The sequence below is a fragment of the Hypanus sabinus genome, chromosome 7 (assembly GCF_030144855.1).
Source record: "Hypanus sabinus isolate sHypSab1 chromosome 7, sHypSab1.hap1, whole genome shotgun sequence".
NCBI lineage: Eukaryota > Metazoa > Chordata > Chondrichthyes > Myliobatiformes > Dasyatidae > Hypanus > Hypanus sabinus.
The window spans coordinates 129,402,853-129,429,762 of NC_082712.1; the positions used below are offsets into that span (position 1 = coordinate 129,402,853).

The 26,910-nt window shown below is 44.0% G+C and overlaps 2 protein-coding genes across 5 annotated transcripts in view; both read right to left on the reverse strand.

The window, feature by feature from the left end:
• The window catches only part of hps5 (HPS5 biogenesis of lysosomal organelles complex 2 subunit 2), a 71,111-nt gene extending 60,031 nt beyond the window's left edge, over nt 1-11,080 (reverse strand). For 2 of the 3 annotated variants that reach the window (XM_059975587.1, XM_059975585.1), the window contains exons 1-3: nt 10,930-11,080; nt 2,377-2,581; nt 1,308-1,418 (exon numbers count right to left, since the gene is read on the reverse strand). In XM_059975587.1, coding sequence (XP_059831570.1) covers nt 1,308-1,418; nt 2,377-2,481 — 216 coding nt within the window. In that variant the 5' untranslated portion in view covers nt 2,482-2,581; nt 10,930-11,080. The remainder of the gene's footprint in view (nt 1-1,307; nt 1,419-2,376; nt 2,582-10,929) is intronic. The other variant, XM_059975586.1, reaches the window with a different exon arrangement.
• Nucleotides 11,081-17,417: 6,337 nt separating this feature from the next.
• gtf2h1 (general transcription factor IIH, polypeptide 1) overlaps nt 17,418-26,910 on the reverse strand; it is an 87,893-nt gene continuing 78,400 nt past the window's right edge. For both annotated transcript variants that reach the window (XM_059975589.1, XM_059975588.1), the window contains one exon: nt 17,418-17,987. In XM_059975589.1, the coding sequence (XP_059831572.1) occupies nt 17,901-17,987 (87 nt within the window). In that variant the 3' untranslated portion in view covers nt 17,418-17,900. The remainder of the gene's footprint in view (nt 17,988-26,910) is intronic.

Genomic DNA, 26,910 nt, shown 5'->3' on the forward strand with positions numbered 1-26,910 from the left:
TGTAAACGATTGCCAAAGGATACGGTGAGAGTAGATCCCTCACAGGTGGTAAAGGTGGTGTATGATATTTTTGCTTTTATAGTCGAGGCATTGAGAGTCATGTTGCAGATTTACAAGACTGTTATTAGGCCTTATTGGGAGTATTGCATTCAGTTCTGGCTTTCCACTATAAGAGGGATATGGAGGCTTTGAAAAGTTGAAGTGTACAGTACTTTTTTAGTCAAAATTTAATTTACTACATTGAGATTCATTTCTATCAGGCATTTACAGGAAAAGAAATACAGTAGAAGTTATGAAAAATTATATGTAAATGAAGACCAACAAACAAGTAATGGGAAAAGAGGAGAAATTGTGCAAATAAAAATATACCAGAATACTGACTTAGAGGACAAACATTACAAGAAGAGACTGTACAAACTAGGATTGTTTTTTCTGGAGTGGTGAAGGTTGAGGCAAGATCCAATGAAAGTTTGTAAGACTATGCGAGGCACAGAGAAGGTAGCCTGTATCTTTCTCCCAAAGTTGAAACGTACATTTAAAGTGGGAAACTTCAAATGAGATAGGCAGGACAGATTTTCCTTTTACTGGAGAATTGTACAGCATATGGCTGAAAAGAGCTGAGAGGCATAAGAATATGCAGAGAATGGAGGGATATGGACCATGACCTGGAAGAAGGATTAGTTTAGTTAGGCATCGTAACTTTAGTTAGTTCAGTGCAACGCCATGTGCTGAAGGGCTTGTTTCTGTGCTGCACTTGTTGTATGTTCTAAAATCAAACATGCTACCAAGTGTCGACTAACAGCAAGGTGGCATTATTACACAGAACTAACCCTTTCTCCGTGACTGAGTTATGATGCTGAGCCAAATAGTGGTTTCACGCAACGTCCACAAGGAAATGTGCCCTTGCACGTCACACGAAAATGAATAACAGGAACACTAGTTGATTTATCATTAAGGTAGGACTGCCATTTCCTGCAGCCCTACTATGGTCTATGTAAATTGAGCAGCTCACAATGAGATGAGTTTGTGGCAGGTATCTGTATGGCTCTCACATGAACAAACTTTATAAAATAAACTATCAAGAAAAAAAAGATATGTACCTACATTCCCAGATGTAGGTCTAACACTGTAAAGCCTTGCCTGAATTTCATGAGATTAAACAGACATTTAATTTGTGTTTCTCAGGTACCACAGGTATAAAATACATAGGAACCTCAAATCAAAATCAAGCCTTAGCTTCACATTTTAAAAAAATCTGAATCTTCTCCACCCTCCACAGTTTCCATTCCTCTTTTTTTGTTACTCACTTTATGACTTAACATGATTCTCTGCTTCCAGCCTTCCTTCTGAATGAGATGAAGTCCACCAGCTGATGTGCCCAGCACCAGCCATTTCCGTGATACTGACAAACACGTACACTAAGAAAAGACAAAAGTATTCAAACCAATGGCTTAATACCTCTTTGGCCACAATTTCATTATTATATCCTACTCACCCACTCCCCCCTACATTGGAAAGTGATTCAGCTCAACCAAACCTCTTAATTTATTCTTGCTATATATTAACTGAATCATGTAGTTCTGCATCAAATTGTTCCAGTGCAGTCCCAACACTGGCACCTGCCTGATAACATGCAACATTACTGGATGTGTCTGATCCACCAATGGCTAAATTTAACCATTTTGTAACAAAAGATACAAGAGATACTCATTCAAACCTAAACTGCATCAGGCGGCTAAACGGTAGACAAAAACCACAGCTGATCAATGAGCATTAATTTCACCACATTGCCCTTTAATTGCTCAGAGGTACAGAATCATTTTTACAGGTGTCCCCCCGCTTTCTGAATGTTCACTTTACGCCACTTCACTTTTACAAAAGACCTACATTAGTAACCTATTTTTGCATTACAAAGAGGATTTTCACTTTTACAAAAATCTTTCCCATATAAATTAATGGTTCCTCGGTTTACGCCATTTCGGCTTAAGAAAGGTTTCATAGGAACGCTGTACCTTTGTAAGGGGGGGGGGGGAACACCTGTACCTAAAACTGGATTTAGGTGCGATATTCCCACCATTTTTTCAGCACACTGCCCAGACAAGTTAGCTTACAGTCCCTTGAAAAGACTTAAAAGCAAATTAGCTGCAAATAATCATACCACTGGAACCAACTGAAATATAGCATAATATCTGTTTCAAAAAGTTCTTCAACTGCTTCTAAAAACCTCCAGTGAGATCTCCGCATGACCCAATAATCTAAAGACGATAAGATTCTCCTGGGATCAGTGTACACAAAGCTCCCTACTATAAAAACATAAAACATAAATCCTCTAATTTAGTTCAAGCAAGTGCATGGAAGTGTCTTTCTTTTACTCACCTTGAGTCTGTTTGAATCTAGCCTTAGAGCAGATAGTAGGGGATCCAGAGATTCCAGCTCAACTAGGATATGGCTGCATGATTCCGGGACGGTTGGCAATGACATTGTGGAAGAGTCACAACAGCACTAAGAAAACTGGTAAAAGATATAATTTGCCATCTCCATTATCATGCTTAGTCTTCGATATAGACGGGTTTTATTCACGCTGCAGAAAAGATTAAATAAATTTGCAATAAAAGTCTAAACTTACACAAAAGCAGTATAATTTACATTCTGTCAACTTAAAGAAAAACTTGTTCCCTTCCTAATCTCAGGCACAATTAAGCAAAATGTAAAGGCAGATCTTCTAACCATAAACATAGAGAATAAGGCACTGAATTGCAATGTCATGTCCCTGCGTACCTGCATTCTAAAAGCAGACTTAAACGTCATTGTGCACAAGTCCTCAGAGCGTGAGATGTAATCAGTGGTATGAGACTATCACAAAATAGGGGTATTAAGGATGCTCAAGTTACAGAAGTGTTGGAAAACCAATGGATGTACTTCAGATGTAATCCGTTTCATTGATGTTCACTTACATTTGAAATAAACTGCTAGCTAGCACAATAAACTTGAGTTTGTCATAATACTTGGCTGAGGACTCGGAAAAGAACTTCCAGACTATTTTCAAACAACAGAAAATCTGCAGATTCTGGAAATCCAAGTAACACATTCAAAATGCTGGGGGAGCTCAACAAGCCAAGCAGCATCTACAGAAAAGAGTACAGTCGACATTTCTGTCCACGACCCTTCAGCAAGACTACTTTATTCTAAGTTAGTGCACTCACTCTCCCTGAAGATTCTTAGCTGTTACTGAGTGAGACAGTAGATTGGAATCATGATGCACAATTTCCCAATTACTGCACAAGTACTCTCAGTGAGCCAACTTATCTTTTCTCCTTCATTACATTCATATGACTTAAGGCTCTCAGCACTAGGGTCTTATGACCAGTTTCAGAAGAATAATTGGTAGATGAAATTTTCTAATCTTGGCTCTTGCAGTAGCAGTATGTGATAGTGATTTTTATTTCATTAAAGTTACAGAGCTTGATTATCACAGATTTGTAATGTCTTGACAGGCATTTTAAAACTCAATAGAAAAATCACAAAAATTAAACATAGACCCGACAATCTGGTAGACTCTGGACTTTCAGGGTAGTAGACAAGCAGACCTTCTGGGCTATTGGATATTATTATATTAATGAACAAGTACATTTTAAAATTACTTTTACAAAATTTATGTAGTGGAATAAGTTTCCTAGTGAACGTAGAGCAATGGAGATGGAGGAAATGGGACGCTTCTCAGTTTGAAGAGGGTGTGATAGGGCCTGGTGAGGTGAATGGGAATGGAGGAAAATTGATCCCAGCAGGAAGTCCCCGTGTATAGAAAGAGAGTCCAGAAACCAAAGCCCTCATAAGTGGAAAGAGTACAGGAAACAGAGCCCCATGAAAGGAAAGAGAGCGTGGGAACTAGTGGGAAGGATGTACAGGAAGGGGGGGAGGGCCTCGGCAAGTGGAAATGGAGCTTGAGAATCAGGGGCTCTGCAATAGGGAGGCAGTGCAACAAATGTTACCTGGTGAAGCAGATGCCAGTCATTTGGATTTCTAAATATTGAAGCTTTATTGTCCTAGTTAATACAAGCATTAGCAGCTGCCCTAACTTTAATCAAATCTAACAGACCACATCAACTAAATATGCTACAGCAATACTTCTCCCTTCTGCTTCCTCTGGAAGGAGTCTGTATGCCCTCCCCGTGAAATGTATGGTTTTCCCCCAGGGTGTTCCGGTTCCCTTCCACAGTCCAAAGACGTACCAGGTAGATGAGTTGGTCATTTTAAATTGTCCAGTAATTAGTTCTGGGTTAAATTGGGGTTGTCAGAGTTTGCTGGGATGGTGCTGCTTGAAGGGGTACTCCACCCTTTATTGCTAAATAAAAATAATATAAACAGCATCTACACAACCAAGGGTCCTGCACAGCATCACAATTAGTGACTGCAGGCAGAAAGTATATCAGGAAATCAATGCAGAGAGCAATTTAGGGCAGTTGGGGTACATTCTGGACAGAAGCCAATGCAGGGAATTAGATGTCACCGAGGGGCAATGTTGGAAGACTAAATGTGTAGACAGCAAGGGGATAGCCCACATTCAAATTCAGATTCAGTTTATTGTCATTTAGACACCACAAATGCAATGCAGTTAAAAAATGAGACAATGTTCCTCCAGAATGATATCACAAAAGCATATGACAAAACAGACTACACCAGAAAATCCACATAACGTCTGGCAATCCCCAATCCAGAGTCCGGAGAGGCTGCTGCGAATTAATATCGCGCTACCATTTTAGTGCATTCCCCGGAAAGGAGCTCCAAATCCACCAGACAAAATAAGACCAAAAACTAAAGCTACAAGACTTGCACAAAACCACATAGTTACAACAGTGCAAACAATAGCATAATTGATAAAAAAAAAACAGACCATGGGCACAGTAAAAATAGTCCAAGGATGTTGAAGGACTATAAAGGACTACATTCAGGCGACAGATGACCTAAAACTTCACATGAAGCAATGCAAGGAGAGGTTGAACACATTTAATAATTTTAGTAGCACTGGTCTTATCCCCAACAGAGAGTGCAAAAATATTTTAATTACACAAAAGAATAAGGGTGGGGTATAACACAGGGACAACACCTGACAGATATGTACTGAAGACTGACAGAATGAATAACATAATTCATACACAGGTAATGCAGTGGGCTGAGAACCACATTAACTTCTTTGAAAAGTTCTTCGTAGGTCATTATGGGGATCAAGGTTGTCCAGCTTCACACTACATCTGCACAGTGGAAGATGCCTGCGTGAGATCTCTTTTAACAATAGATAGCTATTGCACACCAGCTGATAGGCAATCTTGAGAGAGCAAGATCTTGCTCCAATGGCCTGGAAATCCAAGATATTGGAAAACCATGATGTTTACCCCCATTCCACTTCCTTATCTACTTACTCAGACTTCTCTCTCCCTCATCTTAGTCCCTCCTGCCATTGCCCACAGTAGCCCCACTTCCACATGCTCCGCTTCACAGCTCTTGGAAGAAACCAACTTTCCCACTCCTTCATGAAGCGGACCATTAAATGGGAAAGGGGAGAGGAGACAGAAACTTGGCTCTGTTGTCTACTTTATGCAGGATTGTGGGATCAATTTGAAGAAGTCTATTTGTCAGAGTAAGAAGCTGACAGGTAACCCACCAAGAGTTGGGGGTCAATAGTTCTCACTATCTGCTACATATGGAGGGCAGAGGGTGGGACAGTCAGAAAGGCCCACTGCGCTAGGCATTGGGCTGAGATAGCTCATTCAATTGTCCTGTTTGAGGAGCTAACAGGAGGGGGCAAGCTGACAGTAGATGGTCAACAAAGCTCACTATCTACCACAGATATCGGGAGAGGACCAGGACAGTCATAATGTTCCACTGTTGGGTACTGAAATAAGTTGGTCAATTCCACTGTTGCGAGTGGATGGCAGGAGGGAAGAGCTGGTGACGGGTGGGAAGAGGTCAACAGATTTGGGTGATCGATATTCACACATATTGGACGGTCAGATTGTCTCGCTGGTGGGTACTGAGCCCCATTCACTGTCACCATTGGGGAGCTGGCGCCGGACTGGTGGGGGGGGCGTGGAGGTGTCAGTCTGTCCAGGATTGGGGGGGTGTGAAGTTGTCAGTCCGTCCAGGATTGGGGGGAGGTGTCAGTCTGTCCAGGATTGGGGGGGAGGTGTCAGTCCTTCCGGGATTGGAGGGGGGGGGGGTGTGGAGGTGTCAGTCTGTCCAGGATTGGGGAGGGTGTGGAGGTGTCAGTCTGTCCAGGATTGGGGGGGAGGTGTCAGTCCGTCCGGGATTGGAGGGGGGGGTGTGGAGGTGTCAGTCTGCCCCAGATTGGGGGGGGTGTGGAGGTGTCAGTCTGTCCAGGATTGGAGGGGGGTGTGGAGGTGTCAGTCTGCCCCAGATTGGGGGGGGTGTGGAGATGTCAGTCTGCCCCAGATTGGGGGGGGGGGTGTGGAGGTGTCAGTCTGTCCAGGATTGGGGGGAGGTGTCAGTCCGTCCGGGATTGGGGAGGGTGAAGGTGTCAGTCCGTCCGGGATTGGAGGGGGGTGTGGAGGTGTCAGTCTGTCCGGGATTGGAGGGGGGTGTGGAGGTGTCAGTCTGTCCCAGATTGGGGGGGGGGGAGGTGTCAGTCTGTCCAGGATTGGGGGGGGGGGAGGTGTCAGTCTGTCCAGGATTGGGGGGGGGAGGTGTCAGTCTGTCCAGGATTGGGGAGGGTGAAGGTGTCAGTCCGTCCGGGATTGGAGGGGGGTGTGGAGGTGTCAGTCTGTCCGACATTGGAGGGGGGTGTGGAGGTGTCAGTCTGTCCCAGATTGGGGGGGGGGAGGTGTCAGTCTGTCCAGGATTGGGGAGGGTGAAGGTGTCAGTCTGCCCCAGATTGGGGGGGGGGGAGGTGTCAGTCCGTCTGGGATTGGAGGTGGGGGGGTGTGGAGGTGTCAGTCTGTCCAGGATTGGGGGGGAGGTGTCAGTCCGTCCGGGATTGGGGAGGGTGAAGGTGTCAGTCTGCCCCAGATTGGGGGGGAGGTGTCAGTCTGCCCCAGATTGGGTGGGGTGTGGAGGTGTCAGTCTGTCCAGGATTGGGGAGGGTGAAGGTGTCAGTCCATCCGGGATTGGAGGGGGGGGGAGGTGTCAGTCTGTCCAGGATTGGTGGGGGGGGGGAGGTGTCAGTCTGTCCAGGATTGGGGAGGGCGTGGAGGTGTCAGTCTGTCCGGGATTGGAGGGGGGTGTGGAGGTGTCAGTCTGTCCCAGATTGGGGGGGGAGGTGTCAGTCTGTCCAGGATTGGAGGGGGGTGTGGAGGTGTCAGTCTGCCCCAGATTGGGGGGGGGGAGGTGTCAGTCCGTCTGGGATTGGAGGTGGGGGGGTGTGGAGGTGTCAGTCTGTCCAGGATTGGGGGGGAGGTGTCAGTCCGTCCGGGATTGGGGAGGGTGAAGGTGTCAGTCTGCCCCAGATTGGGGGGGAGGTGTCAGTCTGCCCCAGATTGGGGGGGGTGTGGAGGTGTCAGTCTGTCCAGGATTGGGGAGGGTGAAGGTGTCAGTCCGTCCGGGATTGGAGGGGGGGGAGGTGTCAGTCTGTCCAGGATTGGTGGGGGGGGGGGGAGGTGTCAGTCTGTCCAGGATTGGGGAGGGCGTGGAGGTGTCAGTCTGTCCGGGATTGGAGGGGGGTGTGGAGGTGTCAGTCTGTCCCAGATTGGGGGGGGAGGTGTCAGTCTGTCCGGGATTGGAGGGGGGTGTGGAGGTGTCAGTCTGCCCCAGATTGGGGGGGGAGGTGTCAGTCTGTCCAGGATTGGGGGGGGGGGGGTGTGGAGGTGTCAGTCTGTCCGGGATTGGAGGGGGGTGTGGAGGTGTCAGTCTGTCCCAGATTGGGGGGGGGGGAGGTGTCAGTCTGTCCAGGATTGGGGAGGGTGAAGGTGTCAGTCTGTCCAGGATTGGAGGGGTGTGTGGAGGTGTCAGTCCGTCCCAGATTGGGGGGTGTGGAGGTGTCAGTCTGTCCGGGATTGGAGGGGGGTGTGGAGGTGTCAGTCTGTCCCAGATTGGGGGGGGAGGTGTCAGTCTGCCCAGGATTGGGGAGGGTGAAGGTGTCAGTCCGTCCGGGATTGGAGGGGGGGGTGTGGAGGTGTCAGTCTGCCCCAGATTGGAGGGGGGTGTGGAGGTGTCAGTCTGTCCCAGATTGGGGGGGAGGTGTCAGTCTGTCCGGGATTGGGGAGGGTGAAGGTGTCAGTCTGCCCCAGATTGGTGGGGGGGGGGGGGAGGTGTCAGTCTGTCCAGGATTGGTGGGGGGGGGGGGAGGTGTCAGTCTGTCCAGGATTGGGGAGGGTGAAGGTGTCAGTCCGTCCGGGATTGGAGGGGGGTGTGGAGGTGTCAGTCTGTCCGACATTGGAGGGGGGTGTGGAGGTGTCAGTCTGTCCCAGATTGGGGGGGGGGGGGAGGTGTCAGTCTGTCCAGGATTGGGGAGGGTGAAGGTGTCAGTCTGCCCCAGATTGGGGGGGGGGAGGTGTCAGTCCGTCCGGGATTGGAGGGGGGGGGTGTGGAGGTGTCAGTCTGTCCCAGATTGGGGGGGAGGTGTCAGTCTGTCCAGGATTGGGGAGAGTGAAGGTGTCAGTCCGTCCGGGATTGGAGGGGGGGTGTGGAGGTGTCAGTCTGTCCAGGATTGGGGGGGAGGTGTCAGTCCGTCCGGGATTGGGGAGGGTGAAGGTGTCAGTCCGTCCGGGATTGGGGGGAGGTGTCAGTCCGTCCGGGATTGGGGAGGGTGAAGTTGTCAAGTTGTCAGTCCGTCTGGGATTGGAGGGGGGTGTGGAGGTGTCAGTCTGTCCGGGATTGGAGGGGGGTGTGGAGGTGTCAGTCTGTCCCAGATTGGGGGGGGGGGGAGGTGTCAGTCTGTCCCAGATTGGGGGGGGGGAGGTGTCTGTCCGTCCGGGATTGGGGAGGGTAAAGGTGTCAGTCCGTCCGGGATTGGAGGGATGGTGTGGAGGTGTCAGTCTGTCCAGGATTGGAGGGGGGTGTGGAGGTGTCAGTCTGCCCCAGATTGGGGGGGGGGGGGAGGTGTCAGTCCGTCCGGGATTGGGGAGGGTAAAGGTGTCAGTCCGTCCGGGATTGGAGGGGGGTGTGGAGGTGTCAGTCTGTCCAGGATTGGAGGGGGGTGTGGAGGTGTCAGTCTGCCCCAGATTGGGGGGGGGGAGGTGTCAGTCTGTCCAGGATTGGGGGGGGGGAGATGTCAGTCTGCCCCAGATTGGAGGGGGGTGTGGAGGTGTCAGTCTGTCCAGGATTGGGGAGGGTGAAGGTGTCAGTCTGCCCCAGATTGGGGGGGGGGGGGAGGTGTCAGTCCGTCCGGGATTGGAGGGGGGGGTGTGGAGGTGTCAGTCTGTCCCAGATTGGGGGGGGAGGTGTGGAGGTGTCAGTCCGTCCGGGATTGGAGGGGGGGGTGTGGAGGTGTCAGTCTGTCCCAGATTGGGGGGGGAGGTGTCAGTCTGTCCAGGATTGAGGAGGGTGAAGGTGTCAGTCCGTCTGGGATTGGAGGGGGGGTGTGGAGGTGTCAGTCTGTCCAGGATTGGGGGGAGGTGTCAGTCCGTCCGGGATTGGGGAGGGTGAAGGTGTCAGTCTGCCCCAGATTGGGGGGGAGGTGTCAGTCTGCCCCAGATTGGGGGGGGTGTGGAGGTGTCAGTCTGTCCAGGATTGGGGAGGGTGAAGGTGTCAGTCCGTCCGGGATTGGAGGGGGGTGTGGAGGTGTCAGTCTGCCCCAGATTGGGGGGGGGGGTGTGGAGGTGTCAGTCTGTCCAGGATTGGGGGGGGGTGTGGAGGTGTCAGTCTGTCCAGGATTGGGGAGGGTGTGGAGGTGTCAGTCTGCCCCAGATTGGGGGGGGGTGTGGAGGTGTCAGTCTGTCCAGGATTGGGGAGGGTGAAGGTGTCAGTCCGTCCGGGATTGGAGGGGGGTGTGGAGGTGTCAGTCTGTCCAGGATTGGGGGGGAGGTGTCAGTCCGTCCGGGATTGGGGAGGGTGAAGGTGTCAGTCCGTCCGGGATTGGAGGGGGGTGTGGAGGTGTCAGTCTGTCCAGGATTGGGGGGGAGGTGTCAGTCTGTCCAGGATTGGAGGGGGGTGTGGAGGTGTCAGTCTGTCCAGGATTGGGGAGGGTGTGGAGGTGTCAGTCTGCCCCAGATTGGGGGGGGTGTGGAGGTGTCAGTCTGTCCAGGATTGGGGAGGGTGAAGGTGTCAGTCCGTCCGGGATTGGAGGGGGGTGTGGAGGTGTCAGTCTGCCCCAGATTGGGGGGGGGGGGGTGTGGAGGTGTCAGTCTGTCCAGGATTGAGGGGGGGTGTGGAGGTGTCAGTCTGTCCAGGATTGGGGAGGGTGAAGGTGTCAGTCCGTCCGGGATTGGAGGGGGGTGTGGAGGTGTCAGTCTGCCCCAGATTGGGGGGGGGGTGTGGAGGTGTCAGTCTGTCCAGGATTGGGGAGGGTGTGGAGGTGTCAGTCTGTCCAGGATTGGGGAGGGTGTGGAGGTGTCAGTCTGCCCCAGATTGGGGGGGGGGGAGGTGTCAGTCCGTCCGGGATTGGAGGGGGGTGTGGAGGTGTCAGTCTGCCCCAGATTGGGGGGGGGGGGGTGTGGAGGTGTCAGTCTGTCCAGGATTGGGGGGGGGTGTGGAGGTGTCAGTCTGTCCAGGATTGGGGAGGGTGTGGAGGTGTCAGTCTGCCCCAGATTGGGGGGGGAGGTGTCAGTCTGCCCCAGATTGGGGGAGGGGGCGGAGGTGTCAGTCTGTCGGCTCCGAGACCTGCGCTTCATGCTGTCAGTGACCAGGGAGAGAAGGTTCTGGAGACGGGCCGTGGGGGGGGGGGGGGGACCTTCGCTACCGGTTTCATCGCCTGACCAGTCGTCGGGATTCAGGCGCCCATCGCTTTCCGCGGCACGGGCCCCCAAACCCGCACCTACTTACCCATCTGCTGCCACAGCTCCAGCCCAGGACCATCAGCGCCTTGATCCTCCACTCAGCCCCGTCCCCGTCACGGAATTCCCCGGCCAGGGCCAGGCCCCGCCCCGGAAAGCCGCAGGGACGCCGGGCTCCTCCCCTGCCCTCCCGCCGGCCGGCCTGCTCCCGGTACCAGGTTCTCGGCAGGCGGTGGAGAGCGGGCCCAGTCCAGGCGATGCAGTATTTACCGAACTCCTGGTCTAAGATTCAGAACTAAGTATCTTCCCTCCGATGTGCAACTAAAATCAAGCATTTTACCCTGCCGCAGGTCTCGGCACGAAAAGTCGACTGTGCTTATCCCCCACCCCATAGATACCTAGCCGGCTGTTCCTCCAGCACTTTGAGTGTGTTGCTTGGATTTCCAGTATCTGCAGATTTTCTCTTGTTTATGAAAGGTGTGTTCGCGATTGTTTTCTTCACTAAACAATGCATGTTGATGAGTGAAGATTTTGCGTCGATTCTTCCGCTAATATTCGTACCCGAATTTGGAAAGAGTGGGGTTCCAACTTGGAGAGTGGGACGAGTAAATATTAATATAATTTAATAAAAAGTTAGAACTAGAAATGCCGTTTTTTCCGGTATTCATAGTAATAAGTAAGCAATAAATATCAAGAACACAAATTGTAAAGTCCATAAAAATGAGTCTATGGGTTGTGGAACAGTCCAGTACTAGGGTAAGTAAAGTTCTCTGGTTCAAGAGCTTGATGGTCGAATATTAACTGTCCCTGAACCTGGTGGTGTGGGACTTGAGGCTCCTGTACGTCCTTGCTCCATGGCAGCAGTGACAAAAGAGCAAGGCCTGGACGGTGGGAAAGCAGTGTCTGCTTTCCTGCGACAGTGCTCCTTGTATATGTGCTCAGTGTTGGGGAAGGTCTAACCTGTGATGGACTGGGCTGCATTCACTACTTTATATAGGCTTTTCCATTCAAGGGCATTGGTCTTCCCTTACCAGGCCTTGATGCAACCAGTCAGTATACTCGCTGCCATGTACCTATAGAAGATGGTTAAAGTTTCGGATGACTTGCAGAATCTGCACAAACTTCTAAGAAAGTAGAGTCATTCAGTGACACTCAAGCTAACGCAGATTGGGTTAAACTTAATGTGCTGAGGAAGAAAGAATTCTTGAAATTAATCAATATCTGTCCAGCATTTCCTGGGCAGTCAAGGGCAGAAGGAGAACATGATGGGGGGGGGGGGGGGGGGGTGGAACACAACCTTGGGCCAGTCGAACAAGTGGCAGGAGAGCGCATTAAAGGAACAAAGATCATAATATAAAGATTTGATTAACTATGAAAAAACGAACAGCAAAGTCAATGTAGTTGAGTGGAAAGGTTATCAATTCAGTAAGTTAGATTAGATAAATAAGATAATAAATTAGATCAAACCAGGATAAATTGAGGTCAAAAATCTATTACTGATTAAGAGCAACATTTAAAGAATTGGAGCTTTGGGGACAGAGAAGTACATTCCCATCGAGGGGTAGATAGGGCAACTTGTGTATCTCATCATGCCACAAGAGGAGGCCATGGACCAAGAAGCCCGAACAGAAACAGGAATGGGAATTAAAATATTTGGCCATCGAGAAGTTCTGCATTTGGATGATGGAGCGGTGGTACTCAATGAGACGGTCCCTCAATTTCTGATGGGTCTTACCAGTATAGAGGAGGCCATATTGGGAGCACTGGGCTACAGTTGACGGCCCCAGCAGACTCACAGGCTAAGTGTTGCCTCACCTGGAAGAACTGTTTGGCACCCTGAATGGAGATGATAGAGCAGATGAGTGGGCAATTGTAGCACTTCAACCGCTTGCAAGGTTAAGTGTCGGGATGGAGTTTAGTGGGGAGGGACAAATGGACAAGGGAATCAGAGGGAGTGATCCCTGTGGAAAATGGAGATAGAGAGGAAGGTAAAGATATGTTTGGTGATAGGATCCTGTTGAAGATGACTGAAGTTCTGAGAATGACTCATGAGGAGGCAAGTAAGGACAAGAGGAACTCCATCACCGTTAAGGCAGTGGGAAGATGGGTGACTGAAATGTTCAGAGAAAGGAGTTGTGGATGAGGGCAGCATCAATGGTAGAGGAAGGGAAACCCTATTCTTTGCAAGAGGACAATATCCCCAATGTCTTGGAAAGGAAAACTACATCCTGGGAACATGTGGCAGAGATGAAGGAACTGAGAAAAGGGAAAAGCATTTTTACGGGATTAGGGTGGGAAGAGGTATAGTCAAGATAACTGGGATTTGGTTAAAAGATAGCAATCGATAGTTTGTCTCCAGGGATAGAGACAGAGAGACCGAGAAAAGGAAGGAAAGTGTCAGAAATTGACCAAGTGAATTTATGGCAGTGTGGAAGCTGGAGGCAAATTTATGAAGTTGATGAGCTCAGCTTGGATGCATGAAGTAGCGCCAATGCAGTCATCAATGTAGCATAGGAAGAGTTGGGGAAACTTAACAGGGATTGCTTGAAACATGGATTGTTCTACATAGCCAGCGAGAAAGTAGGCTTAGCTGGGGTCCATGCATGTGCCCATGGCTACCCCTTGAATCTGAAGAAAGTGGGAGAGAACCAAAGAAAAAATTGTTGAGGGCGAGGACCAGTTCTGCCAGATGGAGGAGAACTGGTTGGCTTTATTATTAAGAAAGAAGCGGCGAGCTTTAAGGCCTCCTTGGTAGAGGATAGAAGTGGAGAGGAACTGGACATCTATGGTGAAAATGAGGCTGTCCGGGCCAGGGAATTTAAAGATAGTGAGGGGACTGAGAGCATGAGAAATGCCATGGATGTAGGTGGGAAAGGACTGAACCAAGGGGGCAATGGAGTCAATGAGGACATGGTTTCAGTGGGGCAACAGCAGGCAAAAACAGTGGGCAAGCAGTGTTGGGTAAGGGAACTATGAGTTTGGTGGCAGTGAATGGGAGTTCTCCAGAGCTGATGAGGTCTCAGACAAATTTCTGATTGGCCAGAGTAGGTTCCTGGTCAAGGGTGAAGTAATGGGTGGTATCTGAGAGTTGCTGTCTGGCCTCAGCAAGGCAGAGGTCAGTCCACCACTCCAGAAAAGCACCCTCTTTGTGGGTTTGATTTGAAATGAAAAGATTTAGATCAGGCAGAGAAGCAGAATGGGGTGTCCAAGAACAGGAGGAGGGTTGGAGATGGGATTAGCGAATCATCAGTGCCGGGTGTGGACTCTTTTACTTAAACAGTTGAAAAGGGAATGTTCAAAAGTTCAAAGGTCCAATTAATGTCAGAGAAATGTATACAATATACATTCTGAAATGCTTTTTCTTCGCAAACATCCGCGAAAACAGAGAACTACCCCAAAGAATGAACGACGTTTAAATGTGAGAGCCCCAAAGTCCCCCCCAGCTCTCCACTCCTGTGCATAAGCGGCAGCAAGTGACGAATGTGAGACATTTAACACAAGTGAGAATGAAATTGAATGCAAGATTAAAGAGAAATCAAAAAATGAAGAATAAGAGGAAGAATATGCAAATACTGTATACAAAAATGGAATCAAATTGTCTTCTGATAGTACACAAGTTGTACAAAATGTGTAAGGTCAATAGAGGGAACAAGAAATCTACACAGGAAGCAGAAGTACTAGCTGAGTACTTTCGTTTCTTTGTAATGACAGGTGCAAACATAGTGGATATGGTACTAAGCAAAAAAACTAACGTTGATTTTAAAAAAGGGTGCACTACATTAAATCTAGAAGTATGCATCCTAAAGTGCTGAAAGTTGAAACTGTATAGGTAATGACCATATTATTCCAATCCTCCTTATCCAGTGATTCCAGAGCTTTGGAGGTTTAGAAACATTAGACTAATGTTCAAAAGAGGGTGGAATTACAGAAAAAATTACAACACAGGAGGTATTTTGGTCCTCTTAAACAATACTAACTCTGTGCAGGAACAATCCAACTAACTCTACATCCACAACCCAAAGTCTTACATTTTTTCCCCTTTTAAGAACTAAGCCTAATAGAATTTGTCTCCAACACCTTCTATGACATTGCATTCCAAATCTTAACCACTTGCTACATAAAAGCACTTTCTTGTCATATCACTTTTGGTTCTTCTGCTAACCATCTCCACCATATTTCTTTAGTCTTGACCCATCTGCCATTTGAAATAACTGCACTATTAATTTCATCTGGACCCTTAGTTATTTCATTTACCTTTATCAGATACCCTTTCAGATTCTGTTGCAAGAACTTCACCAATTTGTACAACTTCATAACTTCAAAATCCTGGGATCATTTTAGTAAATAACACAAAATGCTGGCAGAACTCAGCAGGCCAGACCGCATCTATGGGAGGAAGTAGTGATGATGTTTTGGGCCGAAACCCTTCATCATTTTAGTAAAGCTGTTTTGTATTACCTGCATAATTTTACCGAGGCCTTCAACTTGGTCCCTAAAGTGTGATGCTCAGACTAGACTCGGCCCTGCAGTTTTGGTTGAACTATTGCTTTACAAGGTAGCCCAAAGGCATGAAATCTAGTACTGGAAATCTGAAATGAGAACAGAAAATATACAAGGGAAGGAAACAGTTAATGTTTCTGGTAAGATCAAGAACAGTGCTAAAAACAAGTTTTAAATTACGGAGAAAGGGAGAGAATTAAATAGATACGACAGAGATCAATAACATGGGTGAAAAAGAGTGGTGAAGCGTAAGAGGTAAAATTTTGCCCTGTCATGTTTATTGGATCATCCTTTAACTTACCATTCATGATGCAACCACAAAACACTTCTTCCCCTCCTCTTTTCCATACTCCTAAGTGGAATCATTTTCCGTGCAATGTTCAGGTTCTTGTTTCCCAACATTCAGGACACTACAATGAATTTAACAATTCCACATAATCAGCTAACCCAGCCTTATATCTCACATCTCCAGCATAATATATATTTTATTCTTTCCTGTAGTTTTTCATCCATCTCAACCAAATTACATTTTACTCATACACAGCTTTGTCACCCACTTCCAACTTGGATCCTAGGCTATTACAGAATCTGCTCTTTTGTTCTCTCCTCCCCTTCCCACTTGTCAATTTAAAACTTGCTTAACATTTCTTATTTGTCCCAGTTCTGATGAAGGATCATTAACTCTAAAGAACAATTGTTTATTTCTACACAAGCACTGGTGCTCAACATATTTTTATTTCAATGTTTATTAGGATACATTTTGACTTTCCTGATTCTTGTATTATGTGCCTCTACTTAGAAACTCTAGGATCCTAATTTTTTTCTTTAAAACTTTCTCAACCTGCCCCACTTTCAATAATGTGTACAAATACCCCTAGAATTTCAGACCCTGGTGCCTTTTTAGAATTGTGCCCTCTATATTGCCACTGTTTTTACCTCTTGCTGAAATCTGACACAACACATTTTTGTGGTATATTTTTCTGTAGCCAGTTCACCAGATTGTGTACAATAGCATCCTCTTGAAGTTGATTTTTATACTCCTCAAAGTTCACCATCCTTCCAAGCTACGTCATTCACTCAAGTTCAATCCCAAAGAAAGAAATTGTTATTTCTCCAGTGAACAAAACAGTTATTTGCTATTCACCAAAAAGATCTGCATCAAGTTAAACACTATTTACCTTGAATTAAATTATATACATTCAAGTGAACATAAACTGATCCATTATGTACATTCATGTGGACATTATCAACCATAATACATCACCGTCAGGCATGGAGGTGCCACTGCACAGGATTGGAAAAAAAAACGGCAGAGGGTTGTAAACTCAGCTGGCTCCATTATGGGCACCAGCCTCCCTACCATTGAGGACATCTTCATAAAGCATCCATCATTAAGGACCCTACCACCCAGGACATGCCCTCTTCTCATTGCTACCTTCAGCGAGATGGTACAGGAGCCTGAAGACACACACTCAATGCTTTAGGAGAAGCTTCTTTCCCTCCGCCATCAGATTTCTTAAAAGATAATGAATCATAAATACTACCTCACTATTTTGCAATACATAATTATTTTCTACATGTATAATTATATTGTATAAATAATTTATAGAATATTCATGTATTGCACTGTACTGTTCCCACAAAACATTCACAATGTGTCAGTGGTAATAAACCCAATCCCGATAATCCTGTTCCTGATTATGGTTTCTAAAAGTTCTTCTATGATGTGTTGAACAGACTTGTATATAGTTACGGAGTTTACCCTCAGCTTTCTGCTTTGAACAATGGTGTAATACAGCAGTTTCCCCATCTTCAATGACATCAGCTTTGTTTGAAATGGCTCAAATTTTTATCGTTACTTCTCAGACGTCTCTTCCAAATTCAAAGATCACTGATATGCAAAATGTGGAACAAATTTGTATGTCTGACATAGGTGTCCAAAGTTAAATGGGGCATAGTATCATTCAAGCAAATACAAAGCTTCTATAATTTGCATTTCTCTTAATATTTAACAAGTGAGAATGGTCAAAATAATTTCACATTAATTCTTTATTTAAAATATCCACATCTTCCACTCCCTCAGTTACAAACAGGATCCAAAAACAGGGGGCTACAGTTCTGAAAAAAGTTGCACATTTACATTGTGCCATTCATGTTTAAAACTTTACACAAAAATGAAAAAATGTTTAGGCTAGAAAGAGTTTCTAAATATACTCAGTTATCATTTGACAGATTCTTTGTGCAGAGAAGCAGCGCTGCCTTCCCAAGCTGTCTCACACAGTATTTTGTCCTGTAGCTCCCTCCAGTTTTGGTCAGTTGGTGAGAGTCACCCTGAGTGGTCCACCTTATTGCATTTCTTTCTCCCAGTGTGCAGCTCTGAAAATTACATTGAGTCTCTGCAATTTTGTAGGGCTCCCAGCTCCCGTCCAGCACAGCAGTTTAGAGAACAGGCAGCAACTTCTGCTGGGACTTTGCAGGTAACAATAGCTCTTAATCTCAAACATCTTGATACAATTATCATCACGTCTTCTTCTGCATTCGTTTTGATTGCCAGGCATGGAACTTATTGAAGGCTCCCTGTAACATATCTTCTAAATGACCAGTGAACTGTAAAGACAGAAAAAGTATGAAACATAAGCAAACTTCAAAATGTATGATAGGCTAAAGCATACCACCTCCAACACTGGACTAATCAAGAAAAGAGAATTTCAATGTGAAATATCCAAATGCCCATTGAGGACTCCTGCAAGAAAACTAAACAATAAAGCTGTTCAATATGCTAATAATTAAAAGTCATTTTTATGAAAGTTTCCTCTACTCTTTCAGGCAATGCCGATCCTTCCCCCAATCACAGAAACTATCTTAAATTTATGTTCAGTGGTTGCAGTCTCCTGTTAATGGAAAGTTTCTTTCTTTTCACCTTTCATGTGATAAACTATCCAATTTCCTTTTCAAATGCTATGACTACCTATGTTTCCCAACACTATTGAGATTATTATCTCACTATTGAGATATCTTTGACACTATAATTGAAAACCTCTTCCGCATCCTAATATCTGAGTCCTTCCTAATCTAGACACAGTCATGAAACTAGTAACTAGGTGTTTACCATTTCCTCAGATCTGTTTCTTTTCACTTCCCCTAATGATCCTTACAAGCTTGTTGATGAAGCTTTTGGTTTTGGCGTGCAGCTTTACCAAATATTGTATCCTAATACTTAAAACACCTTGAGAAATTTTACATAACTGAGCAACAAAAATCAGAAAGTCCTATATGATAGCCATAGTATAGAGAATAACTCCATCTCAAATCTACAGATTGCATGCTGCAAAAATTTCACACTTACATTCAATGATGAAAAAAAATTAACTCAGCAGTATATTAAAGCATGAATTTAAGCCTAGACTACATTCATTCATATTTAGCCAAAATAAGTTTCCAGATCTGCTCTAAAAGCTAGCCCACACTGATATGAAAGGGAGAAGCTTGGTTGAAAGGCCAGCAGACATTGGTGTTCAGCTGTCCTGGGCCAATGGGTGGATACCCTAATCAAACTTAACCATATAACCATATAACAATCACAGCACGGAAACAGGCCATCTTGGCCCTCCTAGTCCGTGCCGAACCCTTAATCTCACCTAGTCCCACCTACCCGCACTCAGCCCATAACCCTCCACTCCTTTCCTGTCCTAGACTTAAGACTATATTAGACTTTCATTTGTGAATAAGATTGGTGATAATCCAATTGTGAAAATGTGTACGGTTTCCAAAAACATTCTTTATTCACTCATGTCAAATGCTGGACAACATCAGTGGACTAAAATCCATGAGCAGCACAGTGGTCCAGTATTTTATAAATGCAGCAACCTGGATTCTATCCTGATATCAGGTGCTATCTGCATATTTTCCCAGTGAATGTGTAGATTTTCTCCTGATACTCTGGTTTCAACATGTATTCTAAAAACATCAAATTAAATAAGTTATTTCATAATTATACTGCCTCTAGTGTGTGGGTGAGTTGTAGAATCAGAGAGGAGTTGATAGAAATACAAGAAAAATAAAATGGGACTAATACGATTTGAATAAACAAATGCTTTATGGCTGGCAAGGATTCAGTGGGCCAAAGGGACTGCTTCCATACTTCACGACACGACTATGGTTTTGAACAGTCCTTTTTGACTCATTGTCTATATGGCTGTGTAATAAAACATGGAACTACATTTAGAAAGCTATGCTGAACTACAATCCCCATTTCCAGAAAAGTTGGGATATTTTCCAAAATGCAATAAAAACAAAAATCTGTGATATGTTAATTCACATGAACCTTTATTTAACTGACAAAAGTACAAAGAAAAGATTTTCAATAGTTTTACTGACCAACTTAATTGTATTTTGTAAATATAAACAAATTTAGAATTTGATGGCTGCAACAGACTCAACAAAAGTTGGGACAGAGTTAAAATAAGATTGAAAAGTGCACAGAATATTCAAGTAACACCAGTTTGGAAGACTCCACATTAAGCAGGCTAATTGGTAGCAGGTAAGGTTTCATGACTGGGTATAAAAGTAGCGTCCATCAAAGGCTCAGTCTTTGCAAGCAAGGATGGGTCTGGCTCACCCCTTCGTGCCAAAATTCATGAGAGAATTGTTAGTCAGTTCGAAAGGAACATTCCCCAACGCAAGATTGCAGAGAATTCAGGTCTTTCAACATCTACAGTACATAATATTGTGAAAAGATTCTGAGAATTCAGAGACATCTCAGTGCGTAAAGGGCAAGGTCAGAAACCACTGTTGAATGCGCATGATCTTCGAGTCCTCAGGCGGCACTGCCTAAGAAACCGTCATGCTATTGTTACAATTATAGCCACCTGGGCTCGGGAATACTTCGGAAAACCATTGTCACTTAACACAGTCTGTCGCTGCATCCAGAAATGCAATTTGAAACTGTATTATGCAAAGAGGAAGCCATACATAAACTCTATACAGAAACGCCAGCAAGTTCTCTGGGCCCGAGCACATCTCAGATGGACCGAAAGACTGGAACCGTGTGCTGTGGTCAGATGAGTCCACATTTCAGCTAGTTTTTGGAAAAAACAGGCATCGAGTTCTCCGTGCCAAAGATGAAAACGACCATCCTGATTGTCATCAGCAAAAGATGCAAAAGCCAGCATCTGTGATGGTATGGGGGTGCATCAGTGCCCACAGCATGGGTGAGTTGCATGTATGTGAAGGTACCATCGACTCTGAGGCGTATTCTAGGATTTTAGAGAGACATATGTTGCCATCAAGGCGACGTCTCTTTCCAGGACATCCATGCTTATTTCAGTAGGACAATGCCAGACCACATTCTGCATGGGCTACAACAGCATGGCTTTGTAGACACAGAGTGTGTGTGCTTGACTGGCCTGCTGCCAGTCCAGATCTATCTCCTATTGAAAATGTATGGCGCATCATGAAGAGGAGAATCAGACAACGGAGACCATGGACTGTTGAGCAGCTGAAGTCTTATATCAAACAAGAATGGACAAAATTTCCAATTGCAAATCTACTACAATTAGTATCCTCAGTTCCAAAAAGATTAAGAAGTGTTATTAAAAGGAAAGGTGATGTAACACAATGGTAAACATGCCTCTGTCCCAACTTTTGTTGAGTGTGTTGCAGCCATCAAAATCTAAATTTGTGTATATTTACAAAATACAATTAAGTTGGTCAGTACAACTATTGAAAATCTTTTCTTTGTACTTTTGTCAGTTAAATAAAGGTTCACGTGAATTAACATATCACAGGTTTTTGTTTTTATTGCATTTTGGAAAATATCCCAACTTTTCTGGAAATTGGGTTTGCAGATGCTTCTATGCCCATAATGCAGGTGATTTCACAAAGAGGACATCGGCATATTCACCACCCTCTTAAGAACAATAAAGCACTGAAGAGATAAAGAATCAGTAATGACTGTAAAGACAGCTACTTCTAACACATAAACAGCCAACATTGGCAAACACATGAAATACGACATAGCACTTTACAAATAGTTATTGTTGTGCCACATAATGACAAATAATGCAGCATGAACACCAGTGGATGAAACTTCTCCAAAAAGGTCACTTTTAAAAGCTGACTCACTAATTTATCACAACGTTATTGCATTGTTTTGCAAGACATTGATTGCAAACAAGACCATACATCACATGGAGCAGAGCGGTTTCTAGTTTAATTGTACAGCTGACAATTTGCACTTTGGTAGAGGTGGAGATATCATGTTGAAGCGTACAGTCTGGAAAAAAAATAATAGCATATAAGTAAAACCATCATCAGGAATGAAGGGAAGGGCAGTGGAAAGACAGAGGATGTGGAGAGGATATTTCCTATAGTGGGTGAGTCTAGGACAGGGGTTCCCAACCTGGGGTGCGAGATGGAATTTCAGGGGGTGCAACAAAGAGTGGCTTGTGTCCTTGAGTCACGAGTCACGAGTCATCACTCAGCCAGCTGCCAGTGTGCCTTCAGAAGTGGTAATAACGTTTGTCCCAAGCACACTCCAGTCTCTCACTGCCCGAGTCAGCATTGAGGATTCTCATCAGTGTTACTTGGGAGTTACACCGCAGAGTTGAGGAGTCTCATCAATTTTAGCTAGGTTACATCTCAGAGTTAAAAAGTCATCTCATAATGCCAAAATCTTTATACATCCCGAATCAACCATCGAGCAATGACTTTGTATTAAAACCAAACCCACAGACGGTAGGTAAATTATTCAGTTATAAAATTTTACAAAGCCACATTTTGATAAAAAGCAGCTGAAGTCATTCATTCGTATTTGTCTCAATGCATTAAAGAAGTTTTTGAATTTCAAAGGTTTTTTTTTCCCTTGTAAAAGGTTTTTTTCTTAAATCATTGATAATTTTGAATTGGGTTAGTTGAGGAGGTATCACCAAGGACTTTGAATCGTGATGGGAGTTCATATCTCTGGTAATCATTGGAAATAGGTGTGTAAATTCAGTAAAGAGTAGCCTAAAAAGTCACAACGCGTCCCTTTAGCATTTCCACCTGACGATTTATCTTGGTGTAACCGCAGATAATATCATAATATTATAATAACATAATATTCAAAAGCGTATTTCTTGCGATACTTTGCTATAGGCGTGTCTGGTTGAGTAAAGCGGTCATCCCTGACTTAATTAGATAGTTTTTCTCATATTAGCTCATATTTTTCTCTTTACCCTTAACCCTTCATCATGTCAAAAAGTAGGACATGGAATGATGACTATGTGTGCTTTGGTTTCACTTGCACAACAGGAAATGATGGCTTGCAAAAACCCCAGTGTATTCTTTGTAGTGTTGTGTTTTCCAACTCAAATCTGAAGCCATCCAAGCTTCAAGAGCACTTCAAGAACAAGCATGGCGGAGCTGATGTTGGGTCACTGAAAATCAAAAGAGCTTGTTTTGATTCACAAGGAACTCTTCCAAAATTAGGTTTTGTTTCTGTTGAGAAACCACTACTTCTTGCTTCATACCAAATGGCATATAAAGTGGCCAAATCTAAGAAGCCCCATACAATTGCGGAAGATCTCATTAAGCCTCGTGCACTGGAAATGGCAACAACTATCCTGGGCAAAGAAGCAAGAAAAAAATTTGAACAGGTGCCCCTATCAAATAATGTCATTCACAACCGAATCAGTGATTTAAGTGAAGATATTTTGGACCAAGTCATCTCAGATGTCAGAGCTAGCCCTCTTGAAATCTCTATTCAGTTGGATGAGTCAACTGATGTCTCCAGTTGTAGTCAACTCATCACATTAGTGAGGTATGTCAATGAAGGTGCTGTGAAGGCAGATTTCCTGTTTGTAAAGATCTGAAAACAAACACAACTTCAAAGGATGTGATGCAGCTGGTGAAAGACTTCTTTGCCAAACATGATTTAGATATCAAAGTCACTGGTTCTGTGTGCACTGACAGGGCACCTGCAATGCTTGGAAATCAATCTGGCTTTTCTGCATTGATGAAAAAGGAGATTCCAGACTTGCAAGTTACCCATTGTTTTCTTCATCGGCATGCTTTGGCATCAAAAACATTGCCTCCAAATTTGAAGAAAGTCCTTGATACTTGTGTGAAGATCATCAACTGGATCAGGAGGCGTGCTTTGAACCATCACATCTTCAAATTATTTTGTGAGGATCTGGGAAGTGAGCATTCAGTTTTGCTTTTCCACACAGAAGTCCGTTGGTTGTCATGAGGACAAACTTTAACCTGCTTCTTTGAAATGAGGGAAGAATCAAAGTTTTTCTGGAGGAGCGTGAATGTGATCTGGTTGGGGCAATGGAATCACAGGAATTTGCCCAAATGCTGGCTTACTTAGCTGACATTTTCACTTGTATGAATGACCTGAGTGTTTCTCTTCCAGGAAAAGGGATAAACATATTGAAGCCTTGTGAAAAGTTGAATGCCTTCAAAGAAAAGTTACGTTTTTGGCGATGAAGGATGGAAAGAGGCAGTCTCTCAAATTTTCCTTCACTAGAAGATATGGTTGATGATGCTGGATCCATAACTCCTACTGTGCGTGAAGAAATTGTGGCTCGGGGGGCGTCACATGATGACATAGGGTCGAGATGTTGGGAATCCAGCTCCCTCGTAAAAAGTAATGAAATAGGGTTTAAATGAAGAAGAGTTAACAAATACCTACTAGAAACTATTTATAAGCAACTCAGGATTATTTTTTGATATGGCTCGTAAACCGAAACAGAAGAAAGCTACTACTTCGAAGAGTGCGCAAATCGGCGGGTAAAAAGGCCTAACCATCTTGGCGAAGCCTCGGACTCAAGTTGGATCTCCTCCCGGCGAAGTGCATGGCACTTCTGATGACGCGGGACAGGAAGTTGCAGCAATGTCAGCGGTCTCCAAGAAGAAACGGCAAGAACAACGCATGCGCGAAGGAACAAGTATGCATGAACAGATATTAACAAAACTACAAATCCCAACTATGGCTGGAAGTGAAATTGGAAGTGAATCGGAAGTGGAATCAGACTCTTTGGGAAACACAGGGGAAGAAGAAGAGGAAAAGAAGGAGGAGATTAAAGGAGACATAAGAGATATCCTGATATATATGATGAATGAATTAAAAGCTATAAGAACAGATATAAGAAGGATGCAGAATACACTCGATAATGTGGTGGAAAAACAAAAGAAGATGCATAATAAAGTTAAAGAGATGGAAGTAAAAATGGAAGAAAATACTGAGAGAATAGATAAGATAGAAGACAATAATCTTGCCTGGACAATAGAAAGAAAACGGATGTTGGAAAAAATAGATGCGTTTGAAAACTCTAGTAGACGAAATAATTTTAAAATTGTTGGTCTCATGGAAGGTACAGAGGGAGAAAATCCAATAAAATTCTTTCAAGAATGGATTCCGAAAATTTTGTAAATGAAAGAAGGAAGCCAAGTAATTGAAATTGAAAGAGCACACAGAGCTTTGAGACTAAGACCTCAACAAGATCAAAATCCATGATCAATTTTGATAAAATGCTTAAGGTACCAAGATAAAGAAATGATCTTGAAGACAGCTACTCAAGATGCTAAGAAGAGAAATGGGCCATTGATAATAGAAGGGAAAAGATTTTTTTTTAAATCCAGACATAAGTTACAATCTTCTGAAGAGGCGGAAGGAATTTAATCCAGTGAAAAAATCTTTATGGGAAAAGGGCTATAAATTTTTATTGAGCTACCCAGCAAAATTGATAATTTTCCTGGATAACGAAGAAAGAAGATTTTTAGTTGACTACCGGAAAGCAGAGAAATTTGTACAGGAATTACCTGATGTCCACGAGGAGGAGTAAAGAATTATAGAAATGAAGTGGACTAATGATGAAGACTGAAATAAGGTTGGACTTGACGGACACTTATAAGGGAAAAAAAATAGTTGATAAGTATTAATTGAGAGTAGAGACATTAATTATTTTCTTTTTTTTTCTTCACTAATAATTTTCTTTATTTTTTTTGCGGGGGAGCTGGAGGAGCTCCTGATCGATGACTGCAAGTTTCACGTGTACAATCATGGCGATTGCCATGACCCGTAAAATGGGGGGGGGGGGGGATAATGTTGTGTTCTTTTTATTCACAACATTAGTGGGGGGGTATTTTGTTTTTTTTCTTGTATATTAGTTACCTTTCTTCTATTTTTCTTCTTTTTTGCCTGGATGATTGCAACATGGAGAATTTTAAAGAGTTCCCAAGATATTATGTATGATTAATTTACTTAATTTTTTAAGTTTTAATGTTAATAGACTTAATGGACCTGTGAAAAGAAAAAGAGTTTTAACATATATTAAGAAAATGAAAGGAGATATAGCTTTTTTTACAAGAAACACATTTAACAGAAACAGAACATAAGAAATTAAAGAGAGATTGGGTTGGAAGCGTCATTGCAGCTTCATTTAATTCAAAATCGAGAGGAGTTGCAATTTTGGTTAATAAAACTTTACCAATAAAAATACAAAATGTAGTAATTGATTCTGTGGGGAGATACGTGATTATACATTGTCAATTTTTATCAGAATTATGGACTCTTATGAACATTTATGCACCAAATGAAAATGATGCAAAATTCATACAAGAAGTTTTTTTGAACTTGGCTGATGCACATGATAAAATATTAATAGGTGGAGGCTTTAATTTTTGTTTAGATCCAGTTTTGGATAGGTCAACTAAAGTTGCCACAAAATCAAAAGTAATAAAATTAACTTTATCATTAATGAAAGATTTAAACCCGATTGATATATGGAGAAAAATTAATCCAAGAAAGAGATTTTTCATTTTATTCAAATAGACATAAAACTTACTCAAGGATTGATTTTTTTTATTATTAAAAAATATTCAGGATAGAGTGAAAAGTGTGGAATATAAAGCAAGAATACTGTCAGATCATTCCCCCTTGATATTGACAATGATAATGATGGATAAGGAGGAATCAATCTACAGATGGAGATTTAATTCAATTTTATTAAAACTTCAAGATTTTTGTGATTTTATGAAAAAATAGATTCAGTTTTTTTTTAATACAAATTTACATTCAGTTGAGGATAAAATTGTATTATGGGAAGCGATGAAAACATACTTAAGGGGTCAGATTATGTTATATATCTAAAATTAAGAAGGAATACATGGCAGAAATAGATCAATTGGAAAAAGATATCATGAAGTTAGAAAAAGAATCTCAAAGATGTATGACAGAAGAAAAACGCAGACAACTTGTTAATAAAAAACTACAATATAATACACTCCAGACATATCGTACAGAAAAAGTAATTATGAGAACTAAACAGAAATATTATGAATTAGGTGAAAGATCACTTAAGATTCTTGCTTGGCAGTTGAAAACAGAAAAGGCTTCTAAAACAATAAATGCAATTAGAACAAGTGTAAATAAGGTTATGTGGCGACCCACTTCCTAGCGCACTCGAACCAGCTCACAAATAGCCAGCACACCGGCACAAAGGCCAGTCCCAAAAGGGCGCCAGGTCAGCTTCACCAACAAAGGGAA